The sequence below is a fragment of the Mustelus asterias genome, chromosome 18, assembly GCF_964213995.1.
Source record: "Mustelus asterias chromosome 18, sMusAst1.hap1.1, whole genome shotgun sequence".
NCBI classification, from domain to species: Eukaryota; Metazoa; Chordata; class Chondrichthyes; order Carcharhiniformes; family Triakidae; genus Mustelus; species Mustelus asterias.
The window spans coordinates 51,540,592-51,567,961 of record NC_135818.1 but is presented as its reverse complement, the minus strand read 5'-3'; the positions used below and the strand labels follow the sequence as shown (position 1 = coordinate 51,567,961).

The window sequence follows — 27,370 nt, the reverse complement described above, 5'->3', positions numbered from 1 at the left end:
GTGGGGTGGGTGCGGTGGCTTAGTAGAATGGTTGAGAAGTCAGTGGGTTGGAGAGGGTTTTAGGGTGAGTAGGGGGTTCTGGGGGTCTGTGATGGGTTGATATGTTCTGGGGAGTCTCGGGAGGGTAGGGATGGGGTCAGTGAGTGGGGCTTTTTGAGAGATCAGTGTGTGGGGGGATTCTGAGGTCAGTAGGTTACATTCTGGGGACAGTGGGAAGGTTTGAGGGGGTTATTTGCTGTGGGTTTTGGGGGGTAAGTGGGGAGTTGGGTCAGTAGCGTTACAGTCGGGTCAGTGAGAGGGTTTTAGAGGGTTGTTTTCTGGGGGGTCAGTGGGGGAGGATTTGGGGGAGTCAGTGGGGTTACATTCTGGAGGACAGTGGGAAGGTTTTAAGGGGTTACTTTCTGGGAGTTTTGGGGGTCAGTGGGGTTACATTCTGGGGTCAATGGGGTTACATTTCTGGGGTCAGGAGGGTTTTCGGGAGTTATTTTCAGGGGTTCAGTGGGGTCACACTGGAGGTCAGGGAGTGTTTTAAGGGGTTACTTTCTGGGGGGTGGGGTTACATTCTGGGGTCAATGGGAGTGTTTTAAGGGGTTACTTTCTGGGGGGTGGGGTTACATTCTGGGGTCAGTGGGAGTGTTTTAAGGGGTTACTTTCTGGGGGGTTGGGGGAGTTTCAGAGGGTCGGTGGGGTTACATTCTGGGGTCAAAGGGGGAACTCTTGCTATTTGGAGCCAGGTGTTTGGATGTGTTTGGATGTGGGTGGGGGGGCGGGTGAGGCGCTGTGCGTGATGACGTGCTGTTGATGTTGGTCTCCAGCAGCATGGCGGCGCGTGAGCTTCAGCACACGTAACAGAAAGAGCGAGAATTTCCTGAGGGGCTTTGGGAGGGGGGGAGGGTCGGGGGGGGGTTTAACGACCATCACCATCCCGGAGAGGCCGAGACATGGATGGAGTGCACCTGGAATTCCCGACCTTACCGTCTTCCAGAGAAGACGCGGGGGTGGGTACAACGGCGTGAAAGCGGCGCCGAATTCGGCCTAAAGTTGTGAACAAAGCCGGCGCTGGCTGTGCGGGGGCGCGGGCTGCGAGGAGCTGCCTCAGCCCCGGGGAGGGGGCTGACTGGATCGACCCCCCCTCCTCCGGTGTGCTGAATGTGCCCTGGGGCAGCCCCAATGCCGGCTGCCTGGCTTCCCGGGGGGGGGGGGTGACTGGGATGTCACCGGGCATTAACCGCTGTGGTGTCAGGAATCACCGGCAAGTTTGGTGCAGCCACGGGACTATCCAGGCAATTTGTGGCGTGTTTCAATATAAAAAAATATATATACCTACATATTTGTATCCCGGTTGTGGTTAGCAGCAAATTGATAAGCCAGCAACACGTGGGACTGAGGCTTGGCACCAAATCAATCCCATTAAAATTAGTTATTCACCTTTTGTTTTGGATAAAATCTCACATAGCCGAACTTGGGCCGTTAAACAAAAAGAGAAGTTTGGTGATTGCGCAAGCTGTGATCATTCTTCCTGGTCCAGACATGGCCAAGGCCTTTGGCGGTTGGGGCTCGGCTGGAGACTGAGCAAGGGGAACGAGTTATAAGTATGTAAATACCCCTTAATGCGAGTTTGCTTGTCTCTTTCTTTGTGTTGGATTGTTCCAAGAATACGCCCCAAACACATACTGTCCCAGTACTGTACTGTTACAATCCTATCCCAAAACTTTGACTTTAGTTCCTATTTGGATGTTTTAAATTAGCTTGGAGCAAAGAAAGGATGTATTGGCACGGTAGCACAGTGGTTAGCACTGCTGCTTCACAGCTCCAGGGACCTGGGTTCGATTCCCAGCTTGGGTCACTGTCTGTGTGGAGTTTGCACATTCTCCTCGTGTCTGCGTGGGTTTCCTCCAGGTGCTCCGGTTTCCTCCCACAGTCCAAAGATGTGCGGGTTAGGTTGATTGGCCATGCTAAAAATTGCCCTTAGTGTCCTGAGATGCATAGGTTAGAGGGATTAGTCGGTAAATATGTAGGGATATGGGAGTAGGGCCTGGGTGGGATTGTGGTCGGTGCAGACTCGATGGGCCGAATGGCCTCTTTCTGTACTGTAGGGTTTCTATGATATTATTGTCGCATGTACTGGTATAGAGTGAAAAGTATTGTTTCTTGTGTGCTATACAGACAAAACACACGGTTTATAGAGTACATAGGGGAGAGGGAAAGGATAGGGTGCCGAATATAGTGTTGCAGTTACCGATGGGGTGAAGAGAAAGATCAGCTTAATATGTGATAGGACCATTCAAAAGTCTGATGACAGCAGCGAAGAAGCTGTTCTTGAGTCAGTCGCTTAATGTTTTCAGACTTTTAAATCTTTTTCCCAAAGGAAGAAGGTGGAAGGGGGTATGTCCGGGGTGCGTGGGGTCCTTGACTATGCTTTTCCAAGGCAGTGGAAAGTGTAGATCAAGTCAATGGATCAGAGGCTGGTTCGCATGATGTACTTGCAATAATGAATTTTGACCAGTTCCTACCTGGAAGATTTGTGAGAAAAATAAAAAGCTCATAGGATCCAAGGTAAAGTCACATTTTGGATCCAATGTTGGCTTGGCAGGTAGCAAAGGTTCATTGCCAACATACAGGTATTTTTGTGTCTGGAAGGCAGTTTCCAACGGGGTTCCATAGGGATCAATGCTTCTCGGGGCATATCTCAATAATTTAGATTTAATTGTAAGGGGTGTGTGTTGCAAGTTTGCAGATTGATAGAAAACTGGCTGTGTGGTTGATAGTGAGGACGAAAGCTGTATACTACTGGAAGATGTCAATGGAATGATCAAGTGGGCAGAAACGTGGCGAATGCAATTCAATCCAGAGAATTGTAAGGTGATCCTTTTGAGGAAGGCAAACCAAGCAAGGGAGTAGACGGTAAATGGCACATAGAAGATTGGAGGAATCTTGAAGTGCATGTCAACAAATCCCTGGAGGTAGCAGGACAGATTGTTAAGGTGGTTAAAAAGGCTTATATTTTTTTAAAACGTGTTCATGGGATGCATTTGTTGCTGGTGAGGTCAGCATTTGCTGTCCATTGTTAAATGCCCTGGAGAAGGCGGTGGTGAACCATCTTCTTGAAGTGATGCAGTCCATGTGCTTGCTGTAGGCACACCCGCAATGCTGTGAGAAAGGGAGTTCCAAGAATTTGGCCCAGTGACAGTAAAGGAACAATGATGTAGTTCCAAGCCAGGTGATAATGTGGATTGGAGAACTTGCAGATAGTGGTGTTCTTAAGCAGCTATTGCCCTTATCCTTCTAGGTGGTAGAGGTTGGGGGTTTTGGAAGCACTGTTGAAGGAAGCTTGATGATTTGCTGCGTGCATCTTGGAGATAGTTTGGATTTTTGCCACTAATCACACAGGCTGTTTTCTCCTGGATGTTTTTGGGCTTTTTAAATATTATTGGAGCTGCACACACCCAGGCAAGTGGAGAGTGTTCCATCAACCAGATCACCAACAACCTGTCCTGGTCCCTCCATGCCGACGCTACAGTTAAAAAAGCTCACCAATGCCTCTACTTTCTCAGGAAGCTAAGGAAATTTGGCATGTCTGCTACGACTCTCTCCAGCTTCTGCAGATGCACCATAGAGAGCATCCTTTCTGTTTGTAACACAGCTTGGTATGGCTCCTGCTGTGTCTAAGGAAAAGCAGCCAGCATAATCAAGGAATCCAGGCACCCGGACATACTCTCTTCCACCTTCTTCCGTCGGGAAAAAGATACAAAAACCTGAGGTCACGTACGAACTGACTCAAGAACAGCTTCTTCCTGCTGCCATCAGACTTTTGAATGGACCTACCTTATATTAAGTTTATCTTTCTCTACACCCTAGCTATGGCTTGTAGCACTACTACATTCTGCACCCTCTCCTTCTCTTCTGTATGTACGGTATGCTGTGTCTGTATAGTGTGCAAGAAGCAATACTTTTTACTGTATACTTACACATGTGACAAGTCAAATCAGAGTCCAGACTTGGGCCATGTGGATAGTGGACAGGCTTTGGGGAATCGGGAGGTTAGTTATCTGTCCACATAATTCCCAGCCTTTGACCTGCTTTCGTGGCCACGGTATTTATTTGTTGGTGCAGTTATATTTTTGGTCAGTGGTCACTCGCAGGATGATGATAATGGGGGATTCAGTGATACTGTTGAATATTAGTGGCGATGGTTAGATTTTCTCTCGTTGGTAATATCATTGCCTGGCATTTGTGCGGTGTGACTATTGCCATTTAAAAATCCATTTCTTACTGCATGTTGTCAGACTTCTTGAGTATTGTTGAAGTTGCACTTTGAGGGACCTTGATGGAATGGGCAAGAAAGACCTATTTTCCTTAGAGAACTTGGTAATCCAGAGTATAGATTTTACATAATGGCTTGGAAGAGAGGAATTGCAGAGAAATTTTATTGCCTGGAAGGATTAGGCCAGAAAGCTTTTCTTGCACGCACATACATGATGGGCGAAATGGCCTACTGTGCTGTAAATGTTTTCAGTTTTTGTGTATAAAATAATAAATGACAAAGGATGAGGTGGACCCAGTATGTACAAACAAGGAGCAGGAGTAGACCATTCAACCCCTTGAGCCTGCTCCGTTATTTAATAAGATCATGGCTGATCTGATAGTAGAAACATAAATTTAAATTTAGAAAATGTTAGAAATACTCAAGTCAGACAGCATCTGTGAAGAATGAATTGTTCTTAAACTCCTCAGTTCTATTTAATAGTACTTGTCATTTTCTGATTGCAATGTTTAAGCTGTTACAAATACTCCAATGACTCCTGTAAAAATGAATTAGAATGGAAATGAAATTTACGCCATAGCATATGGACCAAGTGCTGGAAAATGGGGTTAGAATCCCATTAGGTGCTGATGGCTGGCACTGACACACTGGGCCAAAGGGTCTCTTTCTGTGCTGTAAAATTCTGACTAATGTACAGAGGAATAACTTAAAATAGACATCTCTTGTTGCCCAACTGATTTTCTTACATTAGAATCTTAAAAGTAATTGTTTTGGTTCATCTTGAGTGAAATTAAAAAATAATTAGTTGTTCCATTCTAATTACCATGTTGATGCTGAAATACGCTGTTATGCAATTTACTTGAAATTTATTATTTACCATAAGTTTGGAATAGCAGACATTCCTAGCTACATTGTCACTGCAGAATACACTTGAGAAACTTTGTTTAAAAATAGAAATATTAGTTTTCCCCAACTATAACCATAACCCCTTCAAATCAGCTGTTTAACTTGGTATAATTGAGGTCTTTGTAGCCTGTTATATCCAGAATTATTTTTCAAAGCAATGTGACCATAAAATCAGATTAATCATGGAAAATGTTTTAAATATATTAACTGGCAAAAAATAATTAAGTTTACACTGAATATTTCTAGGTGAATTTCATAATTTGAAATAATGGTTATACAAAACAAATTTGGATTTCGGAAATAAGTGCTAGAATTTGATCAGATGGTAAAGCATTTTAAGCTTGGTTTCAAGTTAGACAGAGAAATGAATGCCATTTGTTAGCAATTGTTCATGCTATGGTATCTTACACCATTTTGTTTTGTCTTTTAGGATTGGATGTATCCAATGAGGCGAGCAATGCAGGTAACCTTCAATGATATATTTGTCTATTTGAAAGTCGGGGGCTGCTCTTTTATTTTTGAATCGATTTGATTCTTGCAAAAAGGGAAAGGAAACTGATGTATGTATAGAAAGTGTCAGAATCTTGTCACCAACATTAACATATTGCTGCTTGGGACAATATTCAGCACTTTTCCTTGTCTCAATGATTCATTTGTAATTGGAGCCTGACAAAATCACTTAAGTTATGGTTATCTTTCTCCTGCATGTGTTATACATTTGCAGTAGATGACTAAGTTTAGTATATTATAAGACTAATTGTACTTGAAGGATTTTATTCCTCTCTCCTTTTATCTCCTTTCTATGTAATTAGCATATCTACCTATCTCTTTATGCACCTCTCGTTCCCCCATATGACATCTACCTAAATACTCTCCCAGCTTCCTCAACAGAGGTTTTGCTAAAGTAAAGTTATAAATTAGTGAATTGGAGATAGATTAGATCATGTGTGCATGCTGTTGTTCTTCAATTACTTAATTTTCTGCTCCTTTTCGCATTTTCCCCTTTTTTAATGCTTCTGTTTTAGCTCTGCTTCAACACTTTTTACCCCTCCCACCATTAATGCAACTATCATATTCTTGTTTGGAGAGCGACTTTAGTGCAGGCAGTGCCAGACCTACCAAAAAAAACCCCTCCGAATTGGGGGCATTCAGACCACTAAAATATGGAGCAACCAGTTTGGTATGGCCCCATTTGGTTCATGTGGAACAGAAATGCTGACACAGACCAATTGGGCCGAATGACATTTTTCTATGCAGTGCGCTTTGTAACAGTACTTTTTCGAGAGTGCTCCTGGGAATTGTAGTCCTCGCTGTTGAGGTTAGAATGCAGATGAACAGACAGGCTTCTGCGTGAAATTTGGAGTGGGTAGGGAATAGGAGGTGAAGATATTGTGTGTCAAATTTTATTTTTAGGGTTTTATAATTACAAGTCATGATGGCTCTATCTCTCCGAAGCATTCTTGCTTGAATATGATAGGGTAGATAGACTATGTGGCAACCTTTTGGTATATTTTAATTGTAGGATTTTTGTAATGAAATGCAATTGAACGGTAAAGTTTTTGTGTAATTTGGATGAATAATGAAAGTGGATTATAAGCATTTAGAAAGGAGCAAAATGCTCCTTTAAACACATTGTAAATGAATAAGAAATATATCAACATGGCATTTAACAGACTGGCGACAGGGGTAATGTTTTATTTTAAAATATTTCAATTACAAATCAAAAGAAAATTCCTTAAAATGAAAATTAAGAGCTAGATCTTACATAACCTTTCAAAACTCAGTGGTAGTATTTCAGTGACTTCATTCTGGAATATATTTATCAATCTACTCCATCAGTGAGTACCATATACTTTAATTTATTTAACTCCACTGTGCTAATTATCTTTCCTTCATAGGAGATACTACCTGGTTTGTATTTGGGTCCCTATTCTGCCGCTATGAAAAGTAAGGTATGAACTTTATGAAACAAAATCTCAACATTGTCTTGGTGAAATGAAATAAAACCCATTTTAGTTTTTTAAAAATGGTAATATTTTACTGATGCCTTTCTGGAAGCATAAGGCATTTTCTTAACACGCCTGCATTGGTCAAGTTGAATGTCTGAACTTGCGTAGGTAGTTTAATGGTATCAACAGTTATCATCTTTGTTTTTAAACCAGGGTGACTTTACTCCTATTATAATGTAATGAGCTAGTCAAGAATTACAAAGAATTTGCAAAGTACAGTTCACTGTCTCTGGAATTCAAAACAATCCCAAGACACTGATAATTGAGCATGTTTGTAGAATGGAAGAATGAGCTGAAGTATAATGAGGTTCGTTTGTACAAATTGATAAATGTGTTTGGAGTGGGGGCGGGGGAGGTGGGAGATGTCTTGTTGCCGCCTATGTCTTCATTAAATATACACTATTTAGGGAGCAACATTCGGGATTGTTAGTTCTCTGCCAGTTTCTTGTGTATAGCTTAAATGTTTATTCCTGTTATAAATGAAATTTCCTCTGCTGAAGATACCACCAAGGAATGTGGCACCCTTTTGTGCTGAGCTTTTTTTTAAAAAAACCGTAATTCTCTAAAGCTGGTCTGTGCAGGACTCCAATGCAAAGCTGATTTAGCACATATAGCTACATGTTTAATAGAAAGCAATGGTCATTTAATGATTAGTCTAATATTTACTTTTACCTTTTTTGCACAGTGGTAGAAGCTGGTCAGTGATCATTCCATAACTGACTAAATATTAATAGTACAAAAGAAAACCCTGTTGCAGCCATGATAGTTCCCTATTGATCCAAATCTTGGTCTCCCACTCAATAAAAGCACACTTTTTACGATCCCTGTAGAGAACAATAACTTTAAAAATATATATATTTGAATTTTCGAGATCACTTCCCAAGTTTAAGACATTTACAGTAGTAAACTAAAAGCACTAAATACTATTGTTGCGAGCAACCTGTACTCTAAACTGCAGAAAATAAATGCCCATTTAATTTTTTATGTGACCAAAATTCTCCTGCTACATTTTACATTGCACTGTCCCTTAAGGGAAATCTTCATTCTCCAGGAACAGGATCAAAGTTATTTTCAGTTCCTGATGGCTAACTTTCTTTTCCCTTCCCAGCTGGTAACTTCTAGGAATGGAACTGATATTCACCTGTGGGGGTTATATTGGAGATCTGTTTCCTCAAGCCCCAAAGACACCCAATCTGCTTTCACTCCTCACAAACTTGGCTTCCTCAATCTGACCATTCTGCTTGGCGAACAATAGAGTCAGCATTTTCTCTGCTTGTAGATGTAGGGTTGGCTGCCTCTATCTCATGCTCTGCTTCTCAGGTGGCTACGGTTTAATTTGTGTTTGAGTGTGTCAGAGGTATCTTGGAAAACCTGCAATCCTATATTATGGTGACTTTCTATTGACTTTGCCATTGAGATGAGCTTTGGGAAGGGTAATGTGAATCATTTGGGCATTGTATTGAGGAAGAAATGTGAATTAGTTGTCTTCTTGAACCTCCCCCCACTCCATTCTATTTTGGAATTAAACAGTTTACATTATAACTGTATATTAAGCCTGACATTCCTAACACTTCCCTGTGAGACTTGGAGATTAGCAGCTATCCACAGTCAGCACAAGTGCACTTACCGTATAGTCTACTATTGTGTGAAAATCTTGCAGCTTCTTTCCAGTAAGTCAATCTGGGCCTCCCTTGAACAACCAGGCCATGCAGACTTGTTGTCAGGCAGAATTCAAAGCAAGTCACGTTCCTCCCTTTGATTTCAAGTTAAAGGAAGTCCCAAAACATAACCAATTTATAAGCTTTGTATGCATATGCCTGACAGTGCCTAACTATCTAAACATTGGTCTTGTTCTTCAACTCAAGAAAAACACGCTACTTTAATCTCAGTGGAATTCACTTAACAAGTCTCAGCATTGGCACTATGGTAAAATTAGCGGTGTCCGTATAAGCATCAGTATTATTTATTGAAGTTATTTACCCTGACGGTTTGAAACAAATTGGTGTGTGACTTGAAGTTATCCAAAACTCTGCTGTCTATAATCTTAACTTTCAAGATGTTGTGTTGCCCATTATCTGTGTGCTTGCTGACCTACATTGCTTCCTCGTCTCAATTTTAAAATTCTCATCCTTGTTTTAAAACTCCTCCATTGCCTTGCACCTCCCTATATCTAACTTCTTGTCAAATCTCTCTACCTTTTCTTTAAGACGCTACTTAAAACTTACCTCTTTAACTAAGCTTATAGTCACCTGTTCTGATATCTCCCCATGTGAGTCAATGTCAAATTTTGTTTCATAATTCCTCTGTGAAGTGCCTTAAGATGTCTTGCTACATTAAAGGCAGTGTATCAATGTAAGTTGTTGTTGTTGTGACTACTTAGTGTAATGCTTATGACAAGGTTTTCAAATCTTAATACCTGAAATGCTGACTAAAATCTTCTTAGTCTTTAGGGGAATCTTGCCATTTAGATATGAGCTTTTGAAGCTAGCCACATCAGTGAAAGATGGTTAATTGGTTTGTTTGTATGGCCTTGCAAACACTACTAAATAGTGAATTTTGAAAAGATCATTGTTTTAAGATACCTGCATTTGATTGAAAATTGTTTTTAAAAACATATCAAAGTAAAAATCTGCTGCCATGAATACAATTTCAGTACATGTAACCATGTACCAGAGTCTGTGATCTTATCGGCAAAGCACCATCATAATCTGCATTTTAAAAAAATAATCTCCTTCACAATATTTGCAATTTGTTTTGTAAGGAGTTGCAGACCAAAAGATCTAAAAAGTAAACATTTTTCTTTGGTAGCTTCCTATTCTTGAAGAAAATGGGATAACTCACATAATATGTGTACGGCAAGATATCGAGGCAAACTTCATCAAGGCAAATTTCCAAGAGAAATTTAGGTAAATTTTATTTGAGTTATGTTTGTTGGAAAATAGTCGCACGTAAATCATGTTTTTCTATCATTTTTGATGTTTAGTTTTTTTAAATATCAAACCAAATTCTTTATTCCACCAATGACCATTAGAGACAACTTCAGCTGGAAGTATGAAGTGACCTCATAAAATCTCTACAGTGCAGAAGGAGGCCATTCGGCCCGTCGAGCTTGCACCAATAACAGCCCCACCAAAGCCCTATCCCCGTAACCCCATGTATTTATCCTGCTGGTCCCCCTGACACTAGGGGCAATTTAGCTTGGTCAATTAACCGAACCCGCACATCTTTGGAGTGTGGGAGGAAACCGGAGCACCCAGAGGAAAGCCACGCAGACACGGGCCATGCAACCTCCACACAATAAAAAGTCTCACAACACCAGGTTAAAGTCCAACAGGTTTATTTGGTAGCAAAAGCATTGCAACCTCCACATAGGCAGTGACTGAGGCTGGAATCAAACCCTGGTGCTGTGAGGCAGCAGTGCTAACTACTCTGCCACCCATTGGTGAAACTTTCCCTACTTTTCATTCTTCTCTCCACATAAATAGGAATGCATGATGCTTATCCACACAGAGTCAGATCAGAAGCAAAAGCTGCTGTACTGATTCTATGGGTGCTACAATACAAATAGTTGTCCTCCAAAGGTAATTTTACCCTGTTTTTTCAATGGGCATCTTTTTTTCTAATCTCAGTTGAATCATTTGTGAGAGGGAAGAAAAGTTGGTCGTGTCACTTTTACCACAAAAGTAATTCTTGAAATGCAAGCTAAGAAAATGTCTAGACTAGTTTGTCTTCTGCTCCCAATTGAGAACAGTTTGCACTCCTAGGATTTACAGTGGTGAACACTACACTAAAAAGGCCCAGATGTCCTGTAATTGAAGTTTTTGTTGTTCTGCTTACAGATATTTAGTTTTGGATATTGCTGATAATCCAGTGGAGAATATAATACGATATTTCCCTGTGGTAGGTAATTTCTGTACATAAATGTTGAAAGACCACGTGTTTTGACTTCCATAATGCATTACATTTTAAATTCCAAGTTTTTGGAATACATTTTCTCAGACATTAACCCTAAATTAAACTAACAGTAAATCTTTAAAAAAGTAGCATTGCAATTGTTACAAGTGTTAAATACCTTTGGTGTAGTTTCATCATTGTTTTGTGACTGCTGCTTCTTTTCTTGACACAATAACTTTGTTTTAAGAAACTGATTATTTAGGCTTTAAACTAGCAACAACCAAGTGAAATAATAGTTCCAGTTGTGCATTCCAGTTAAATAAGATTGAGTCAAAGTTACCATTTCTTGTATCATAGTTTTAAAAATATCACCAAATATTAAAATGCTAACTCTATACAATATCCTCAAAGTGCTGGCTTGGTCTCAGTGGTATTGTGTGTGTGTGTGTGTGTGGGGGGGGGGTATAAACATCTTTTTTGTTCAACTTCTAAATGAAAGGATACAAATTACTTTTCCAGAAACTCATTACCTTCTGATTATAGATAGTTTGCGTAAATGCACCCTGCCTCCCAATTGTTTGTCTCTAATACTAAATGATACAGACCAGAAAATCCCAGGTACAATTTTTGGTTTGTACTGAGTTAGCTAATTCTAGCTGGAATAACTGAGCAATTTCACCTCCCAGCGAAGAAGGAAAAGTTGGTCTGTGTTTCCTTTCCTGATGATTGGCCAGAGACCTTCTGTTCCTTACCATGAGTATTGGCATTGGATGAGAGCATTTTTGATGCCTTCCTACTGTTTTCAGACTGCTTCTTCTCGCTGCCTAGAGCTTGTACAGTAGACAGTGGGGTGAAAAGCTAAAGCTGTCTAAAGCTGTCACTTCAGCAAGGGTCTTCCTGGCCTTCAAGGTGTCCAGGTGTCCAATCACGATTAATAGATAAATTGCCATAGCAGGTAGAAGAGTCAGCAAAGACCTTGTAGCAGTTTAAAATCAGAGAATGGTTACAGCCATTCAGCCTGCTAGCCCGTGCCAGCCTTTTGCAAGGGCAATTTAGCTGGTCACACCCCCTACCGTTTCCCCATAGCCTTGCAAATATACCCCTTTGTGTGAAAGCTGTGATTGAATCTGTCTCCACCACCCTTTCAGGCAGTCTATTCCAGATCAAAACCGCTTGCTGAAGAAAAAAAGGTTTTCCTCATTTCACCTTTGACTATTCTGCAAATCATTTTAAATCTGACACCTCTAGTTCTTTTTGTAAGTGACAACAGTCTCTCTCTCCACTGTCTAGACTTGTCATATTGAATATTTCCATATGTCTGTCAAATCTCCCCTTGGCCTTCTTGAAGGGGAACAACCCCAATCTCTCCAATCTGACCACATAACTGAAGTCCATTATCCTTGGAGCCTTTCTCATAATTTCTTATGCACTCCCTCTAAAGGTTTCGCATCCTTCCTAAAGTGTGGTGAATAGAATTTGACACAGTATCTCAGATGGGTGTAACTACCTTGCTTTCTGCTCTTGCCTCTATTTCTAAAGTTCAGGGTCCCACATGGCTTTATAATTGCTTTCTCTTCTCAACTGCCATGCTATCGTCAAGGATTCGTGCACATGTACTCACAGGTGCCTCTGTTCCTGTACCCATTTAAAATTGTACTTTTAAAAAATATTGCCTTTCCTTGTCCCTCCTACCAAAATCTGTCACTTTGCACTTGAATAAATTTCATCTGCCATGTGTCCATCCATTCCACTAATCTGTCACTATCACTATCTTCTTCTCAGTTCGCTGTATTTCCAGGTTTTGTGTCATTTGCAAATTTAAAACTTGTTCTTGATACACATTCATATTCAAAAAAAGCAGTGGCAGGATGTGAGCTTATGATTGCAGTTTTAGCAACTTGTACATTTATAATTGCTGATTATTGCATAGTATTTGCTCTGAAGGGAAGGATGTAAAATAGCAAAATAAGTTTGTCTATTAAAGTCCTATTTGCACATGATTTATTAAGTTGCTAAAGTGCGTTAATTATCAGCAGGCCTTTTTTGCACATCTGTATACAATACTCTGATATCCATTTAAAAAAATGAAACAACATCAAGTAGTTTATAACAATCTCCAAAAGAAAACTTAACTTGATCCTAAACTGGAATTGATCCGATATTTATTTGCCAAATATATTCATTTGCACGTGCTTTGATTTATATTTATTTATATTAACAGGTCTATGATTTCCTGTATTTTCTTTCATCTTTCGGAAGGGTGGGTTGTTTCAGAGTTACTGGAGTTTTTGGAGCAAGAGGAGAGTGGGATTAGACAAGGTGCTGCATGTGTCAAAAAAAAACTATTTGAAGTATTAATATTTTGTGAATCAGCACATTAAAACAAGGGGAGAAAATTAATTATCTTACATTTTGGACTAACAGGACCTTTTAAAGAGGGGCATTCAGCCTTATCCCTCTGTTTCCCTTTTTAACAGGACTTTGCAGTTAGGTGTCTTGAGGTGTCCACCGGAATAATTGGGGCACCATTCCATCATTAGGACTCCCAAATGCATTTTAACCCTGACCTGGGCAGGGAAGCTGCCACAGCTTCCCCACCTGTTAAAGCGGATTGCTAGCTGTCGGGAGGACGGAGAGGCCTCCAAGATAAGTGGAAATTGTTAATTCTATCTCTCCCAAGACACACTTACCACCACTTACCTACTTGCCGGCAAGCCTGCCTTTGTGCTGATTGGCCGAACTTCCACTTCTGTTCACCAGGCAACTGTTGCTTTGCAACTATTTCAAGTGAGTAACTGAAGAGACTGCGAGTTAACATATCCTGGGCCTCAAATCAAGGCCTATAAGTGTGTTTTGCACTTTGCCTGCTCCCTGTTGGTCTGAAATCCAATAGGTGTTAGAGCCATGGTGTTTGCTATTTGAAATAGTTGAATACAGAATTACTCTCCTGAGGAAGAGATTGAGTATTTGCAACACTTTTTCGTTGCCAATTTTCTCCCCCTAGTTGACATGGACCAGGGGCTCAAATCTGAAACCTATTGGTCTGCATGGATCAGTGCCATACTGCGTGGTACATTATCTCAGTTTTTATTTTATACTTTTACCTGTTTAGACACTAATATAAGCATGTTCTTAATTACAGAATAATGAAATTTTAATCTTCTTTAGTGATTGCTAATCCTTTTTGAAAAGTAACAGTAATGGTATAAGGATTATGTGAGAAAATAAATACAATAACTATTTTTGTAATTTCTTCAGACTAAAGAGTTCATCGATGGATGCTTGGAAAATGGAGGTAAAGATTTGATTTAGATTAGCTTTCTTTTCATAATGTTTTGCAGAAACATAGCCATGGTGATGTATCCTGGCTGCTTTGCTTTTTCAGGAAAGGTTCTTTTGCACGGAAATGCAGGTATTTCTCGAAGGTAATTCTATGATTTACTTTGGAATTATAATCTATTTTTCTTTCCCTTTTCAGAGAAAATGTAATAACATTTTTTTATTCCTTCTTCAGTGCAGCCTTGGTGATAGCGTATATTATGGAAACATTTGGTGTTAAGTATAGGTAAGCAATGAAAATAAATAGGAAAATTTAAGATATTGATTGGACTATGTTAAGTCCAATTCAAGATTATGTTTCAGTTGTATTAAAAATGTAGATGGTAAAAGACATTGAAAAGTTCAATGTAAAAAATACTTTGAATTAATTTGGAAGAACAGGACAAGTGGATTATTTTTCTTTCATGGAACTTGAGCATCACTACTATGGCTAACATTTGTTGCACATCTCTAATTGGGATTGAGAAGATGGTGGTGAGCTTCCTTCTTAACCTGCTGCAGTTTATCTAGTGTAGGTACACTTACAGTGCCAGTAGGAAGTGAGTTTCAGGAGTTTGACCCAGCTAGTTCAAACTAATAAATGGCTATTTTTAAGACTGAAATCAATAAGTCTTCACACACCCAGTGGCCAATACATTGTTACAATATGTGGTTGAGAGATGGTTGTATTTCGGGACTTTCTTTTCAATTTAGGGTAAAGTGGAGAGATGAAGGGGGTCATGCGATTTTTTTTCTGAATTCTGCTGGCAGCAAGTCTTGATGACATGGTTGTCAAATATTAAAGAGGGCTCAGGTTGCTTTCCTAGGAAGAAGGTGAAAAATGATCATACCCTTAAGCAATGATCATGGCGATTGATAACAGGTTGTAAATGGTTATACGTTAAACTATCTATTTATTTCCAAGGTAGAGTTAGGGTCTAAGGGATGGCTAATCAGCATTTCTACCTGGATAAGAGGCCCATGTGATTCAAGTTGCTGTGGATATGAACTTTGAAAGCGGAAGAGTGCATAGGAAGCCATTGCAGGATCAGATTACAAGGTCTCCTAAAGATATTCCTAAATCTCAGAACAGTCTGCAAGAATCCAAGAGAGAGAGAGAGATGAGCAATAGAGACAGTAAGTCTCATGCAAGTGGAAACTCATCCTCGGATTGGAGAGACTGAGTTTGTGTAGAATTTAAACAAAACTGGAAGGTTTGCCTAACTTTGGATAGAGGGAGGAATCTCCAGGATAACCCTCATTTCTAATCCACAAACTAGCTTTTATCAGGTTGGAAAAGAGAAGCAAACCTTGGGAGCTAAGAATCATTTTGGACTTATGTCTGTGAAAATAGTTTGTCTGCTTAAAGGGCAGAGTATAGTATCACTCAAGGAGGGGGATTTCCAATTGTTTAAATCTTAAATTGATCTTTTCTGTAGTTTAGTGTATAAGTTGACTGCTGAAATAGTGTTTAATCAAAATGTTGCTCTTAGTTTGTGTTGCAGTAAAAATCTTAAACTTGAAATCTTGTCATGCAATTCCTTTAAATTGGTCACTGGGAATTCAAATTTACTTTTAAAAGTTATCGGTTTCAATTGGGGTCATTATGTGGATTGGAATTCTGGAAGCAATAGTGGAGATGGAAACCCTTTTCGGGAATTTTAAGAACCCATTGCATTCAACAATGGGGGACTTTAGGGCCTTTCTGGATGGTGAACTAATATGGGTCAAATGGCCGAACTCACCCTTGTGATGTAACCTTCGTCACTTGATTAGAGTATGAAGATTGGTTACGTGGTTTCCTAATAAGTAAAATATTTTGATTAATTATATTTGACGACAAATTACAGAAGCTACTCTGTCTGTTTGCTCGACTGGCTGGTCTCCTTCATGCTTGATGCATTCACTGGGATAGTACATAAGTAGTGTAAAAGAACCATAGATATTCACAGTACGGGAACAAGCTATTCAGCCATTGTATCTGCCAGCTCTTTTGTTTGAACTGTTGAAGAACACTGTTTTTTTCCCCCATTCTTCCACTCTTCAGAATGTATGTAATGTTCCTTTAAAATATATGATGGATTCTGCCTCAACCATTCCTTATGCCAAAGTGCTCCAATAATCCTGTGTCTCTTCTGTTTAAATAGATTTCTCCTAACTCAATTTCTTGCTGACAGTTTTAAATGTCACAATGCCACAACAAAATAGGATTGCCTATTCATCCTATAAAAGTACTTAATTAAAAAAAAGCTTTATTAAATCTCCTCTTAACCTCTCTGTCTTAGTATCTTGAGAGTTCCCTCACAGTTATAGTTTGCCATGCCTGATGTTATCTTGGTGGAATTGGCTTTAGTGTCTGCAGTGCCTGAATCTGCACATAGTACTCTGTAGACTGACAAATGCTTTGTGCATATTTACCATTACGTCTTTAATCTTCTATCCTATACTGTTATAAAGCACAAAATTCTGTGGGCTGTTTTTATGGCCTTATTTTTGGACTGGAAACCGGTTACCAGCGGAGTGCCACAGGGATCAGTGCTTGGTCCTCTGCTATTTGTAATTTTTATAAATGACTTGGAGGAGGGGGCTGAAGGGTGGATCAGTAAATTTGCTGATGACACCAAGATTGGTGGAGTAGTGGATGAGTTGGAGGGCTGTTGTAGGCTGCAAAGAGATATAGATAGGATGCAGAGCTGGGCTGAAAAATGGCAAATGGAGTTTAACCCTGACAAATGCGAGGTGATTCATTTTGGTAGGACAAATTTAAATGTGGATTACAGGGTCAAAGGTAGGGTTCTGAAGAATGTGGAGGTACAGAGAGATCTTGGGGTTCATATCCATAGATCTCTGAAGGTTGCCACTCAAGTGGATAGAGCCGTGAAGAAGGCCTATAGTGTGTTGGCGTTCATTAACAGGGGGTTTGAGTTTAAGAGCCGTGGGGTTATGCTGCAACTGTACAGGACCTTGGTGAGACCACATTTGGAATATTGTGTGCAGTTCTGGTCACCTCACTACAAGAAGGACGTGGAGACACTGGAAAGAGTGCAAAGGAGATTTACCAGGATGCTGCCTGGTTTGGAGGGTAGGTCTTATGAGGAAAGGTTGAGGGAACTTGGGCTTTTCTCTTTGGAGCGGAGGAGGTTGAGAGGAGACTTGATAGAGGTTTATAAGATGATGAGGGGGATAGATAGAGTGAACGTTCAAAGACTATTTCCTCAGGTGAATGGAGCGGTAACTAGGGGGCATAACTATAGGGTTCATGGTGGGAGATATAGGAAGGATGTCCGAGGTAGGTTCTTTACGCAGAGAGTGGTTGGGGTGTGGAATGGACTGCCTGCAGGGATAGTGGAGTCAGAAACTTTAGGAACATTTAAGAAGCTATTGGATAGGCACATGGAGTACTTCGGGATGATAGGGAGGAAATAGCTTGATCTGGGTTTCAGACAAAGCTCGGCACAACATCGTGGGCTGAAGGGCCTGTTCTGTGCTGTACTGTTCTATGTTCTATGTTATTGACTCATGCCTGCACTTTCAGAATATTATGTAATCTAACTCCTAAATATAGCCCTTCATTCACAGCCTTGTTTTTCTATTTCCTAGATTTTCTCTCAATGTATTATATTACCTTGTAGCCATATTAATTACATCTGTCATTTGTTTGCCCATTCTGAAGCTTCTTTTATAGTTCCCCTTGCTGTCTGCCAATCTTCATGCCAGCTTTTATGCCATCGATGAATTTTGAGATTTTGTTCCCTATAAATGAGACTAACTCATCTATATATAGCAGGTAGAAAGGTAGATCCCCAGCACTCCTCTTGGAGTGGAGAACCATTTTTACCACTTTCATGGAGTCACAGAATGGTTATAGCGCAGGAGGAGGTTATTCAGCCCATCGTGCTGGGAGTTCACCTAATGCCACTCCCAGCCCCCTCCCCATGGCCCTTCGGATAAAGTTTATTTATTAGTCATAAGTAGGCATTAATTCACACTGCATAGTTACTGTGAAAATTCCCTAGTCTCCACACTCCGGCACCTTTTCGGGTACACTGAGGGAGAATTTAGCATGGCTAATTCACCTAACCTGCACATCTTTGGACTGTGGGAGGAAACCAGAGCACCTGATGGAAACCCATGCAGACACGGAGAACGTGCAAACTCCACCCAGACAGTGACTCAAGCTGGGAATCGAACCTGGATCCCTGGCACTGTGAGACAGCAGTGCTAATCAATGTGCCGCACTCCATGTTCTTCCTTTTCAGATAATCCAATTTCCCCTTGAATGCCTTACTTGAACCTGCCTCCACTATACTCTCAGCCAGTTCATTCAGGTCCTAACCACTCAGCACAAAAATGCTTGATGGGCAAAATGGCCTCTTTCTGCACTGTATGGATTCTTTGCTTCTATGTCACCATTGCTTCTTTTACCTATTACCTTAAATCTCTGCCCTCTTGTTTTCAATCATTCGACCAATAGGAACAGTTTTTCCCTACTTAATATGTCCAGACCCTCATGATTTTGAATACCTCTTTCATATCTCCTCTCAACTTATTCTTCAAGGAAAACAGTCCCAACCTCTCCAATCTGTCCACATAACTGAAGTTCCTCAACTCTGGAACCACTCTCATGAAGCTTTTCTCTACCCTCTGTAATACTTCACATCCTTCCTAATGTGTGGTACCTAGGACTGGACACACTACTCCAGTTTGAGAGTGTTCTCTCCAAATTTAATATAACTTCCTTGCTTTTGTACTCTATGTCCCTATCTCTGAGCCTATCCTGTCAGCTTCAATGACTTATGCACATTTGCGTCCAGGTCCATTTGCGCTTGCATTCCTTTCAGAATCGTTTGAGCAACTGACCTAACTCTCTTCAGTCAGCCAACTATCTATCTATCTGTCTATGCTGCTAGGTTTCCTGTTATGCAGTATGTCTGAATTTTTCTAATAAGCCTGTGGTGACTCACCTATTTTAATGCTTGTTGACAATCCACGTTGGATTCTGTTGGATTCTCATTTCTATCCATTGGGTCATTTCTTTAGAAACCTATTAACGTTATTAAATGCAACTTTGATTACAGGAAAGGGGATTTGAGTGAGCAAGTCCTCACCTTCTGAACTGTATACCAATGGCAGTTGTCAAGCATTGTATTTCTCCTTGGTGAATCACACATCCACTTCCTAACAATCAGTTACAAAATCATCAATACCAAAGAGCAGTTCACCTGTCTAATCTTTATCTGAGGAATGGTTTGAAAAGGAAGCAGGATAAAGGGAAAATAACATAATGGTTGGTGTTTTGGTGAAGTAAAATACATTTTGAAAGATATTCATGGTTTACATTTTTCCTTTTTTTGTTAGGGATGCCTTTACATATGTTCAGGAAAGGAGATTTTGTATTAATCCAAATGCTGGATTTGTTCACCAGTTGCAGGTAATTTGCTCTTTTATTACTTACCACAAAATAGTAATTTATTTTAATGTAACATTTATATGGTATTTTAGTTACTTTGACAAAAGTTTTGTAGTGGATGTGTTTAGATAGAATGGTGATCAATTATTTTATGCAATTTGGGCTTTATTTCCTTTTAAAAGATATCCACCTTGCAAACCATAAAACATGACCTTTCTTAACTGGAAGAGAGCAGACCTATTCCAGTGTAATAAGTAACCAGAAGATGTAACTAAAGACTTTATTAGCCTCAGTTCAATACTTCGTTTGTGTTGCTTATCAGACTTACCCTGTGAGAACTTGTTGCCACATGAAACACTCCATTAAGAACATAAGAAGTAGGAGCAGGGGCAAGAGGGAACGATACAGCATCTCAAGCCTGCTCCGACATTCAATCTTCTGCCTTAACTCCACTTTCCTGCCACTCCCCATAATTTCTTGCATCCTTGAGTGATTCGGCTTTAAATATATTCAATGATGGAGCATCCACAACCCTTTGGGCTAGAGAATTCCAACAATTCACAACCCTTTGAGTGAAGAAATTTCTCCTAATCTTCAGTCCTAAATGATCAACCCCTTACCTTGAGACTGTACATCTTCCCCACCTGTGTTCTGGATTCCCCAGCAAGTAGAAACAGCCTCTCAATGTCTATTGAACCTCTTGTATGTTTGAAATTACCTCTCATTCTTCTGAACTTCAAAGAGCATAGGACCAATTTACTCAGCTTCTCATCATAGGACAGCCCCTTCATCCCAGGAACCAACCTATTATCCTTCACAGTACCATAATTTAGGCAGGCATATTGTTTCTTAGATATGGAGGCCAAAAGCACAGTTCTCTGGGTGAGAACTCTCCAATGCCCTGTACAAATATAGCAAGACTTCTGTATTCTCGTGCTCTAATTCCCTTTAAAAGTCCATTTTCATTTCTAATTGCTTGCTGTATCTGCATGCTAACTTTGTGTTCCTTGTCTCTCAAAATCAGCATTTACCAATTTCATGCCTTTTTAAAAATATTCTATTTTACTATACTACTACCAAAGTGAATAATTCCTCACTTCCCCACATTATAATCCATTAGTCTATCTGCTGCCGGCGCCCCCTCAGTTAAGCCATTGGCAACTCCTTTGCAGCCCCTTTGTCCACCTCAGGGATTACATTTCCATATAGCTTTGCATTGTCAGCAAACTTGGTCTTCGTCTAAACCTCATTATAGACTGTAAATAACTGAGGCCCCAGCACTGATCTTTATGGCACTCCAGTAGTCACAGCCTGGCAAAGAAGATGCCTCGTTTATCCCTACTCTTTGCTTGTTTGTTAACCAATCCACTATCTGTGCTAATATCTTGTCCCCTGTCTACGTTAATATCCTGCCCACAACCATGCTAGTATCTTGCATTTAAATGTTTTGTGTCACAACTTATCAAATACCTTTTTGGAAATCTAAGTATGCTACATTTGCTGGTTCCCATTTAACTATCATCCTGGCTACATCCCAAAAAAACTCAAGTTGTCAAACACAATTTCCCCTCTTAAATTAAGTTGGCTTTGTCTAATCGTACTATGATTTTCTAAGTGGATTGTTAAAACTTCCTTGATAATAGATTCCAGCATTACTTGGTGACTGATGTCAGGCTAACTGGCCTATAGTTCCCTATTTTTTCTCTCTCTCTCCCCTTCCCCCCAGTGTATAACCAGTGCATCCACTATCTCTGCAGATATATCTTTTGGGAAATAGGTCATCAGGTCCTGGAGATTTTAGTCCCTTAAGATTCTCCAATAATTTTATTACGTGTTGATATACCTCTTTTTATGTCCATTACTACTTAAAAGTATTCAAGACTTAGAGAATTGTTGTTAATGTAACTATAAAATGGCTCTTGCCTTTTTTGGGGAAATTTCAAGAAACAATGAGTGAGTCTTACCGGTCCCACTGACGCAATCTTAAAGGTGGGAGCAAAACAAAAGTGGGAAAGAAGGGCGTTGGGTTGGCAGACAATGTTTCCTCCTCTGGCAAGATCAGCAAGGGGCAGGATGAAACTGGCAAGGGTTATCTGCCAGACGACAAAGGACAGCCAACTTGAACAATTAATTGCCTGTTTGTGAACAGATTGGGGATGTGAACATCCTCTCCTACTACCGCCCCCCCCTTACACACACACATTGAAACCGAAACCCAGCAAGTGGCTGGAGAAATAAACAGAGGAAGGACTTAAATAAAGAGGAATTAAATTAGAAAAAGGGAAATTGGATTTTAAAAAAACAGCGACAGAAAGGAAAAGAACAAATAGTAGAATTTTACATTTAAAAAATCTCCCTACCATTCTCCCTAACCTGACGGAAGGAGATGCCATACTTCTGATTAGTTCATTTTGATTAATAAAGGTTGATTGGCAGTCATTAACAATTATCACTTTGTTAAATGGTATTTGCACTGTTGTAAGTTTAATAGACAATGTACAGATGCAGCAACTTCACAGAAGTCAAGGATGATAAGGGCAGGAAACTATTTTTGCGAATCTAATTGCAAAGCAGTGCTACTCATTCAGCAACATGCGGTAATTGACAATTGATGGGGCATCTCTTCCTTATCTTTTACTGGCTGATTCGCATATTAACATCTTGTATTGGTCACTCTCTTTATTTTTCTGCAATTTCTAGACCATATGCAAGTGACGTTTTAAGTTGCTCTAGGTAAATGCTTTATTTGAAAATCTTTTTAAAAAATGACACACACTGTTCTACAAACAGGAGTATGAAGCCATTTATTTAGCAAAATTGACAATAAAGATGATGTCACCACTTCAGCTGGGCAGATCAGTTTCTACACAAGGTTAGTAATTGCTGAAAATAGTTATGTTCATTAAAATTTATTTTGTGCTAAGTTAATGCTACTGATGGATATTAAGTTATGTTTGACTCTTACAGCGTTCTGGAATGTTTTTCAAACCTCATGGTACAAAGTTTAAACCGTTTGAGGCATTGTAGTTATTGATTAAGAAAAGAAGCTGCAAGGAGTGCAGGTGTTGGAGTGTAATTGGAGAAATAACATGTTCTGAAACTTGAGCAAATAAATATTCACATTTGATATAAAGGACCAGTATTACAGTATGGTAGTTTGAATCAGGGAGGAGCCATGGCAATATCTTCCACAATAGTTCTTCTTCAGTGTTTTCCATATACCACAGAGCAAAATGCAGGCTAAGAATGGTGAAATTGGAGAGAATTTAGTTGTCTTAATACATTGTCAGCATATTGCTCATGGTCTTTCCTTCCTGTGTCTATTAAAGCATCAAAAAGTTCCTCCAGCAATCAGCTCTGAACATGTTCCTGAGTGCTAAGGACAAGGTGGTTTATTGTACTTGGGAACAAATGTTCCTCTGTATAGTCTCTGATGCCAGCATCTCCACATCATAGTCTCTGATTCCCAGAGATTACAGCAAATTAAAGCATGATTTTAAATGTCTCATTTTGGCGGTAAAATTATTAGTTGTAAAGTATTCTCATGTTGAATAGTATGAATTCCATCTTGCTGTTCTTTGGGAAAGCCATGCTAACCCATTATTTAGATAAAATTCTTCTTTCAAATTTCACAGGTTTCTGTTTAAAGTTTGGTTTTCAGTACAGTTTTTTCCTTTCAATAGCCAAAAGACTCCTTTCTTTAGTGAATACTTTTATTTCCAGGAAACCTTCTGAGATTAAAGCACATATAATGCAACATAGGAATTGTTAGCTAAGCTTGGTTTTTGAAATGAAGCACCAATATTGTTCATTTATAGCAACTGCAGTACTCCATGTTTCCTTTTTGGTCTCTTGGTGAAAATCTTCTTGTATCCTATTTCATGAAAAGGATATAAAAATCAAGTCTTGCTTAATTTCCTCCTTGAAGTATGGCATTCCATATCTAGCCTTTGAGCTAAATCTTCCACAAGATTTTATCATTGTTAAACTACTTTCCCGATAGCTCTGACTCTGTTGGAAGCGTCCACGTATCTCAGTTGCTGTTAGTGGTGCGATCACTGAGCTGTTTTTAGAACTGTTCTCAGATGCTGTTTTATGGATAGTAATAGATATATAATCTGTGTGTTAATGCAACACGATCTTTTCCTTTTTTAGTTGTTCTCAGGATTTGGGCGACATTGGAAAGGCCTCATTTATCACCCATCCCTAGTTGCCCTGAGAAGGTGATGGGCCTTCTCCTTTAACCGCTGCAGCCCTTCTGGTGATGGTGTTCCCACAATGGTGTTAGGTAGGGAATTTCCTAGTTCTCAGTAGCTGTTTTTTGCAGACCACGCATATCTGACATGGATATCTCAGCACAAAAGATTAGTAAAATGTTTGCTTGAATATGTTCTGGATTTACATGACTTGAGGGTAGCAAACATCAGTAGCTGTACTGACATTGCTTGTCTTAGTGCCATACTAGATAATATCTGCAAGACTCTTACCGGCAGTAATCTCTGTCCTTAGATTCAGGCAATAATGCTTGATTGATCAGCCGAATATTTAGTTGGCTGCAAGCATTTTGTTTAGCCTCAATTGCCTCGAATTTCTGTGGGGATTCTTCCAATTGCCCACTATGATACCAGTGGAAACTCTGGAGAAGTGGCTTAAATAATGGATGATTCCAAGAACTCTGTAGATGTTCTAGCTTAGTAATATTTTCCCCTTCTTTAAGATGCTACTGAGTCAGACATCTGTGGTACGTGGACGATGCTCTAACAAAGTGGATCTATTTACTTGTAGGGTAGTCTTTCTTGGAATGCTTATATTCTACACCCTATCAAGATCCCATCCAGTCAGCACCCTTGAAAATTTGATTCTCTGTGATTCTAAGTAATTGCTGTTTCCATGGTGGGCATGGGGAAGGGTTAGGAGATGGAAAAAGATCATATTTGCAAATCTGGAGATCTTTGACATCAAGAACTTGGTTAAAACATTCTCTTTCCTGTCGTCAGTCTGTACACTCTTTGTATATGATGACCCTACTAGCTGGAAAATCTTTTGATGTTCTCCCTCTGTGACCATACAGTAAATTAATGTTCATGCAATAATGCTTGGTTGATGATCTTGTATAGTGTTTTCCAAGTGAGTACACTTTCTGTGAAGCAATTAGTAATCTGGTAAATGCTCGAGTTTTTTAACAATTCTCATGCTTTCATTCAATGTTATCGATTTTGTCAAAACTAAAGCCTATGGGGATTTCAGTGGGGATTTTACTTTGGGATACAGCGGTTCTTTTTGCCTTTAGTGCCTATCAGCATAATATGTGTCAATGTGCAAAGTATTCCTGAGTCTTGCATGAGGTTGGTGTACGTGAACAAATTGCAATGTTAGAAGTCAGTTAACACCAAAATGGATTTTGTTTTGAAGACATGCCATTTTGGCTCAGCTGTCCTGTCAATGCCTCAAATGATAAAGGCACATGGGATTGTTGGCCAGCATGCAATACAAAAATTTATCCTTAAAATACGACACTAAAATGGGCAACCATCCTTGAAGGAAATCTTCCTTTGTGTGTAGGTTCTGGTGAGTACTAACTCCTTTTTGCTCATTGATGGGATGTGGACTTCTGTAGCAAGGACAATGTTTATTGCACATCCCTGATTTTCATTGAAGAGGTTCTGGAGAACCGCCACCCTGAACTGCTGCAGTCTGTGTGGAGAAGCTACTGCCATAGTGCTGTTAGGTAGGGACTTCCAGATTTTTGGTGCAGTGATGATGCAGGAAGAGTGGTTTAATTCCATGTCACCTTGGTGTGTGACTTGGAAGGGACCTTGAAGATGGTGCTCTTTTTATTTGTGTGTTATCCTTGTTCTTCTGGAGGGTAGAGGTTGCTGGTTTGTGAGTTACTGTCAAAAGTCTTAACTTTGTACAGTGCATCTTGTAAATGTTGCACACTGCAGCCTCATTACACTAGCAGTGGAGCAAACCATAGAAAGGTTATGGCATAGAAAGAGGCCATTCAGTGCATCGTTACTGGCTAAAAGAAAACACTAGCCACCCATTCTGATCCTGCTTTGCAATTTACAGCACTTCAAGTGTCGATCAAGGTACTTTTTAACTGATTTCAGGGAGTGAATGAATGTTTACGGTGATGGAGGTGCCATCCAATTGATTGGTATTGGCCTGGATGGTATCTAGCTTGTTGTTGGAGCTGGATTCCTCCAGATAAGTGGAGAGTATTCCATCACGCTTCTGGCTTGTATTGTAACGGTTGCCTACCTGGACTCTAGGGATGTAAATAGCTGAGAATTTGATTGCTTCTTGTTGCCATGTCAGATCATGGCGATCATACAAGCTCAGGACTTATCCATAATGAATGGTGTTATTTGGGAGCTGAGAAAATATCACTTTTCCTGAACGGTGTTAACTACGGTGAGTTTCCAGAGGCCACCACTTCAACATGTGGAGGATTTACCTTGCCACCTTCTGACCATCCTACCAGAATGTAGGACAGGCTTTTTGATTAGACCCCTCATCACAATGGAATGCCTTTAGAAAATGTGCAGACGGGTTTGAAGAGTTTTCCCTTTCCCTGTTGAACCTCTTCAGTGTGACCATTCCACACAAAAAAACCTTCAACACATGGACCCATATTGGTTGCAAATAGCTGGAAATGTTGGATGCCGTCTCCATATTCTCTCTGCAATGTTAAGGATCATATATGGTTCACCTTGACATGATTTTTTTTTAAATAGACAGAAATCTAAAATAAAAGCCAAGTGCTGGAAATACTGAACAAGTCTGCCAAAATCATCTAGAAATGTTAATTCTGTTTCTTTCCAGGGATGCTGCCGAGTTGAGTATTTCCAGCATTTTCTGTTATGTTGTATATTTAATGCAGAATTACTCTTGTTTTTCTATGATCTGCATTTATTATTACCCTTCAAAGATTTAGTAATCACATTTTTGTTTCACTTAGGAACCTTGAAAAGAATGCTGGAAGACGACGAGGATATTTCAAATATGCAGGTGGCTGCAGCCCATGATGGGTAACCTGTAACTACCCCATTACTTATAATGGACTTGATTACTGTACTGTATTAAACAAAGTGAATAAAAGGATGAGAAGTTATTGGATATTTAAGATTATGAATACTAAAAACTTAGATGGCAAAGTTTACTTTCTTTCCATTTCTTAACTCTGTCTTGCTACTTCCTAGGAAGTGAACAGAGAACTTGCCCTTTCATATGAGAGCAACCTGGAGCACTAGAATCTCTTATGAAAATATTATACTGATTTAATTCTGACCAGGAACAGCACAACACATTTTTGATGGATTTTTGAGTCTTCATATGCTAATTATTTTACATTTTTACCAATTGCAGTTTTGACAGTTAATAAGTATGCATGTGCTAAGACATTGATGCACTTTTGATACTTGAATTTTGATTGTATGTGAGTTTGATAGGGGAAATAATGCACTGTGTGCTTGATGTCAGACCCATACATGCAATTTGTTACAAAGTGTTAATCTTTGAGTGTAATTTATTAAAACTTTCAATAAAAAAAGTTTTTCTGATTAA

The 27,370-nt window shown here is 39.7% G+C and overlaps 1 protein-coding gene across 3 annotated transcripts; it reads left to right on the top strand.

The window, feature by feature from the left end:
* The first annotated feature begins 698 nt into the window (after positions 1–698).
* On the top strand, positions 699–27,370 carry styx (serine/threonine/tyrosine interacting protein). 3 transcript variants are annotated; one of them, XM_078233920.1, is made up of 12 exons: positions 699–998; positions 5,601–5,633; positions 7,069–7,122; positions 9,988–10,085; positions 11,019–11,079; positions 14,332–14,368; positions 14,459–14,498; positions 14,588–14,638; positions 19,750–19,822; positions 22,592–22,673; positions 23,957–24,089; positions 26,766–26,897. In XM_078233920.1, the coding sequence occupies exons 1-11, from the start codon at positions 942–944 to the stop codon at positions 24,043–24,045; spliced, it is 675 nt and encodes a 224-aa protein (XP_078090046.1). In that variant the 5' UTR covers positions 699–941; the 3' UTR covers positions 24,046–24,089; positions 26,766–26,897. The 3 variants fall into 3 exon arrangements, with proteins under 3 accessions (XP_078090046.1, XP_078090047.1, XP_078090048.1); XM_078233922.1 differs by having other exon boundaries at positions 795–845; XM_078233921.1 differs by lacking the exon at positions 23,957–24,089 and having other exon boundaries at positions 26,766–27,370.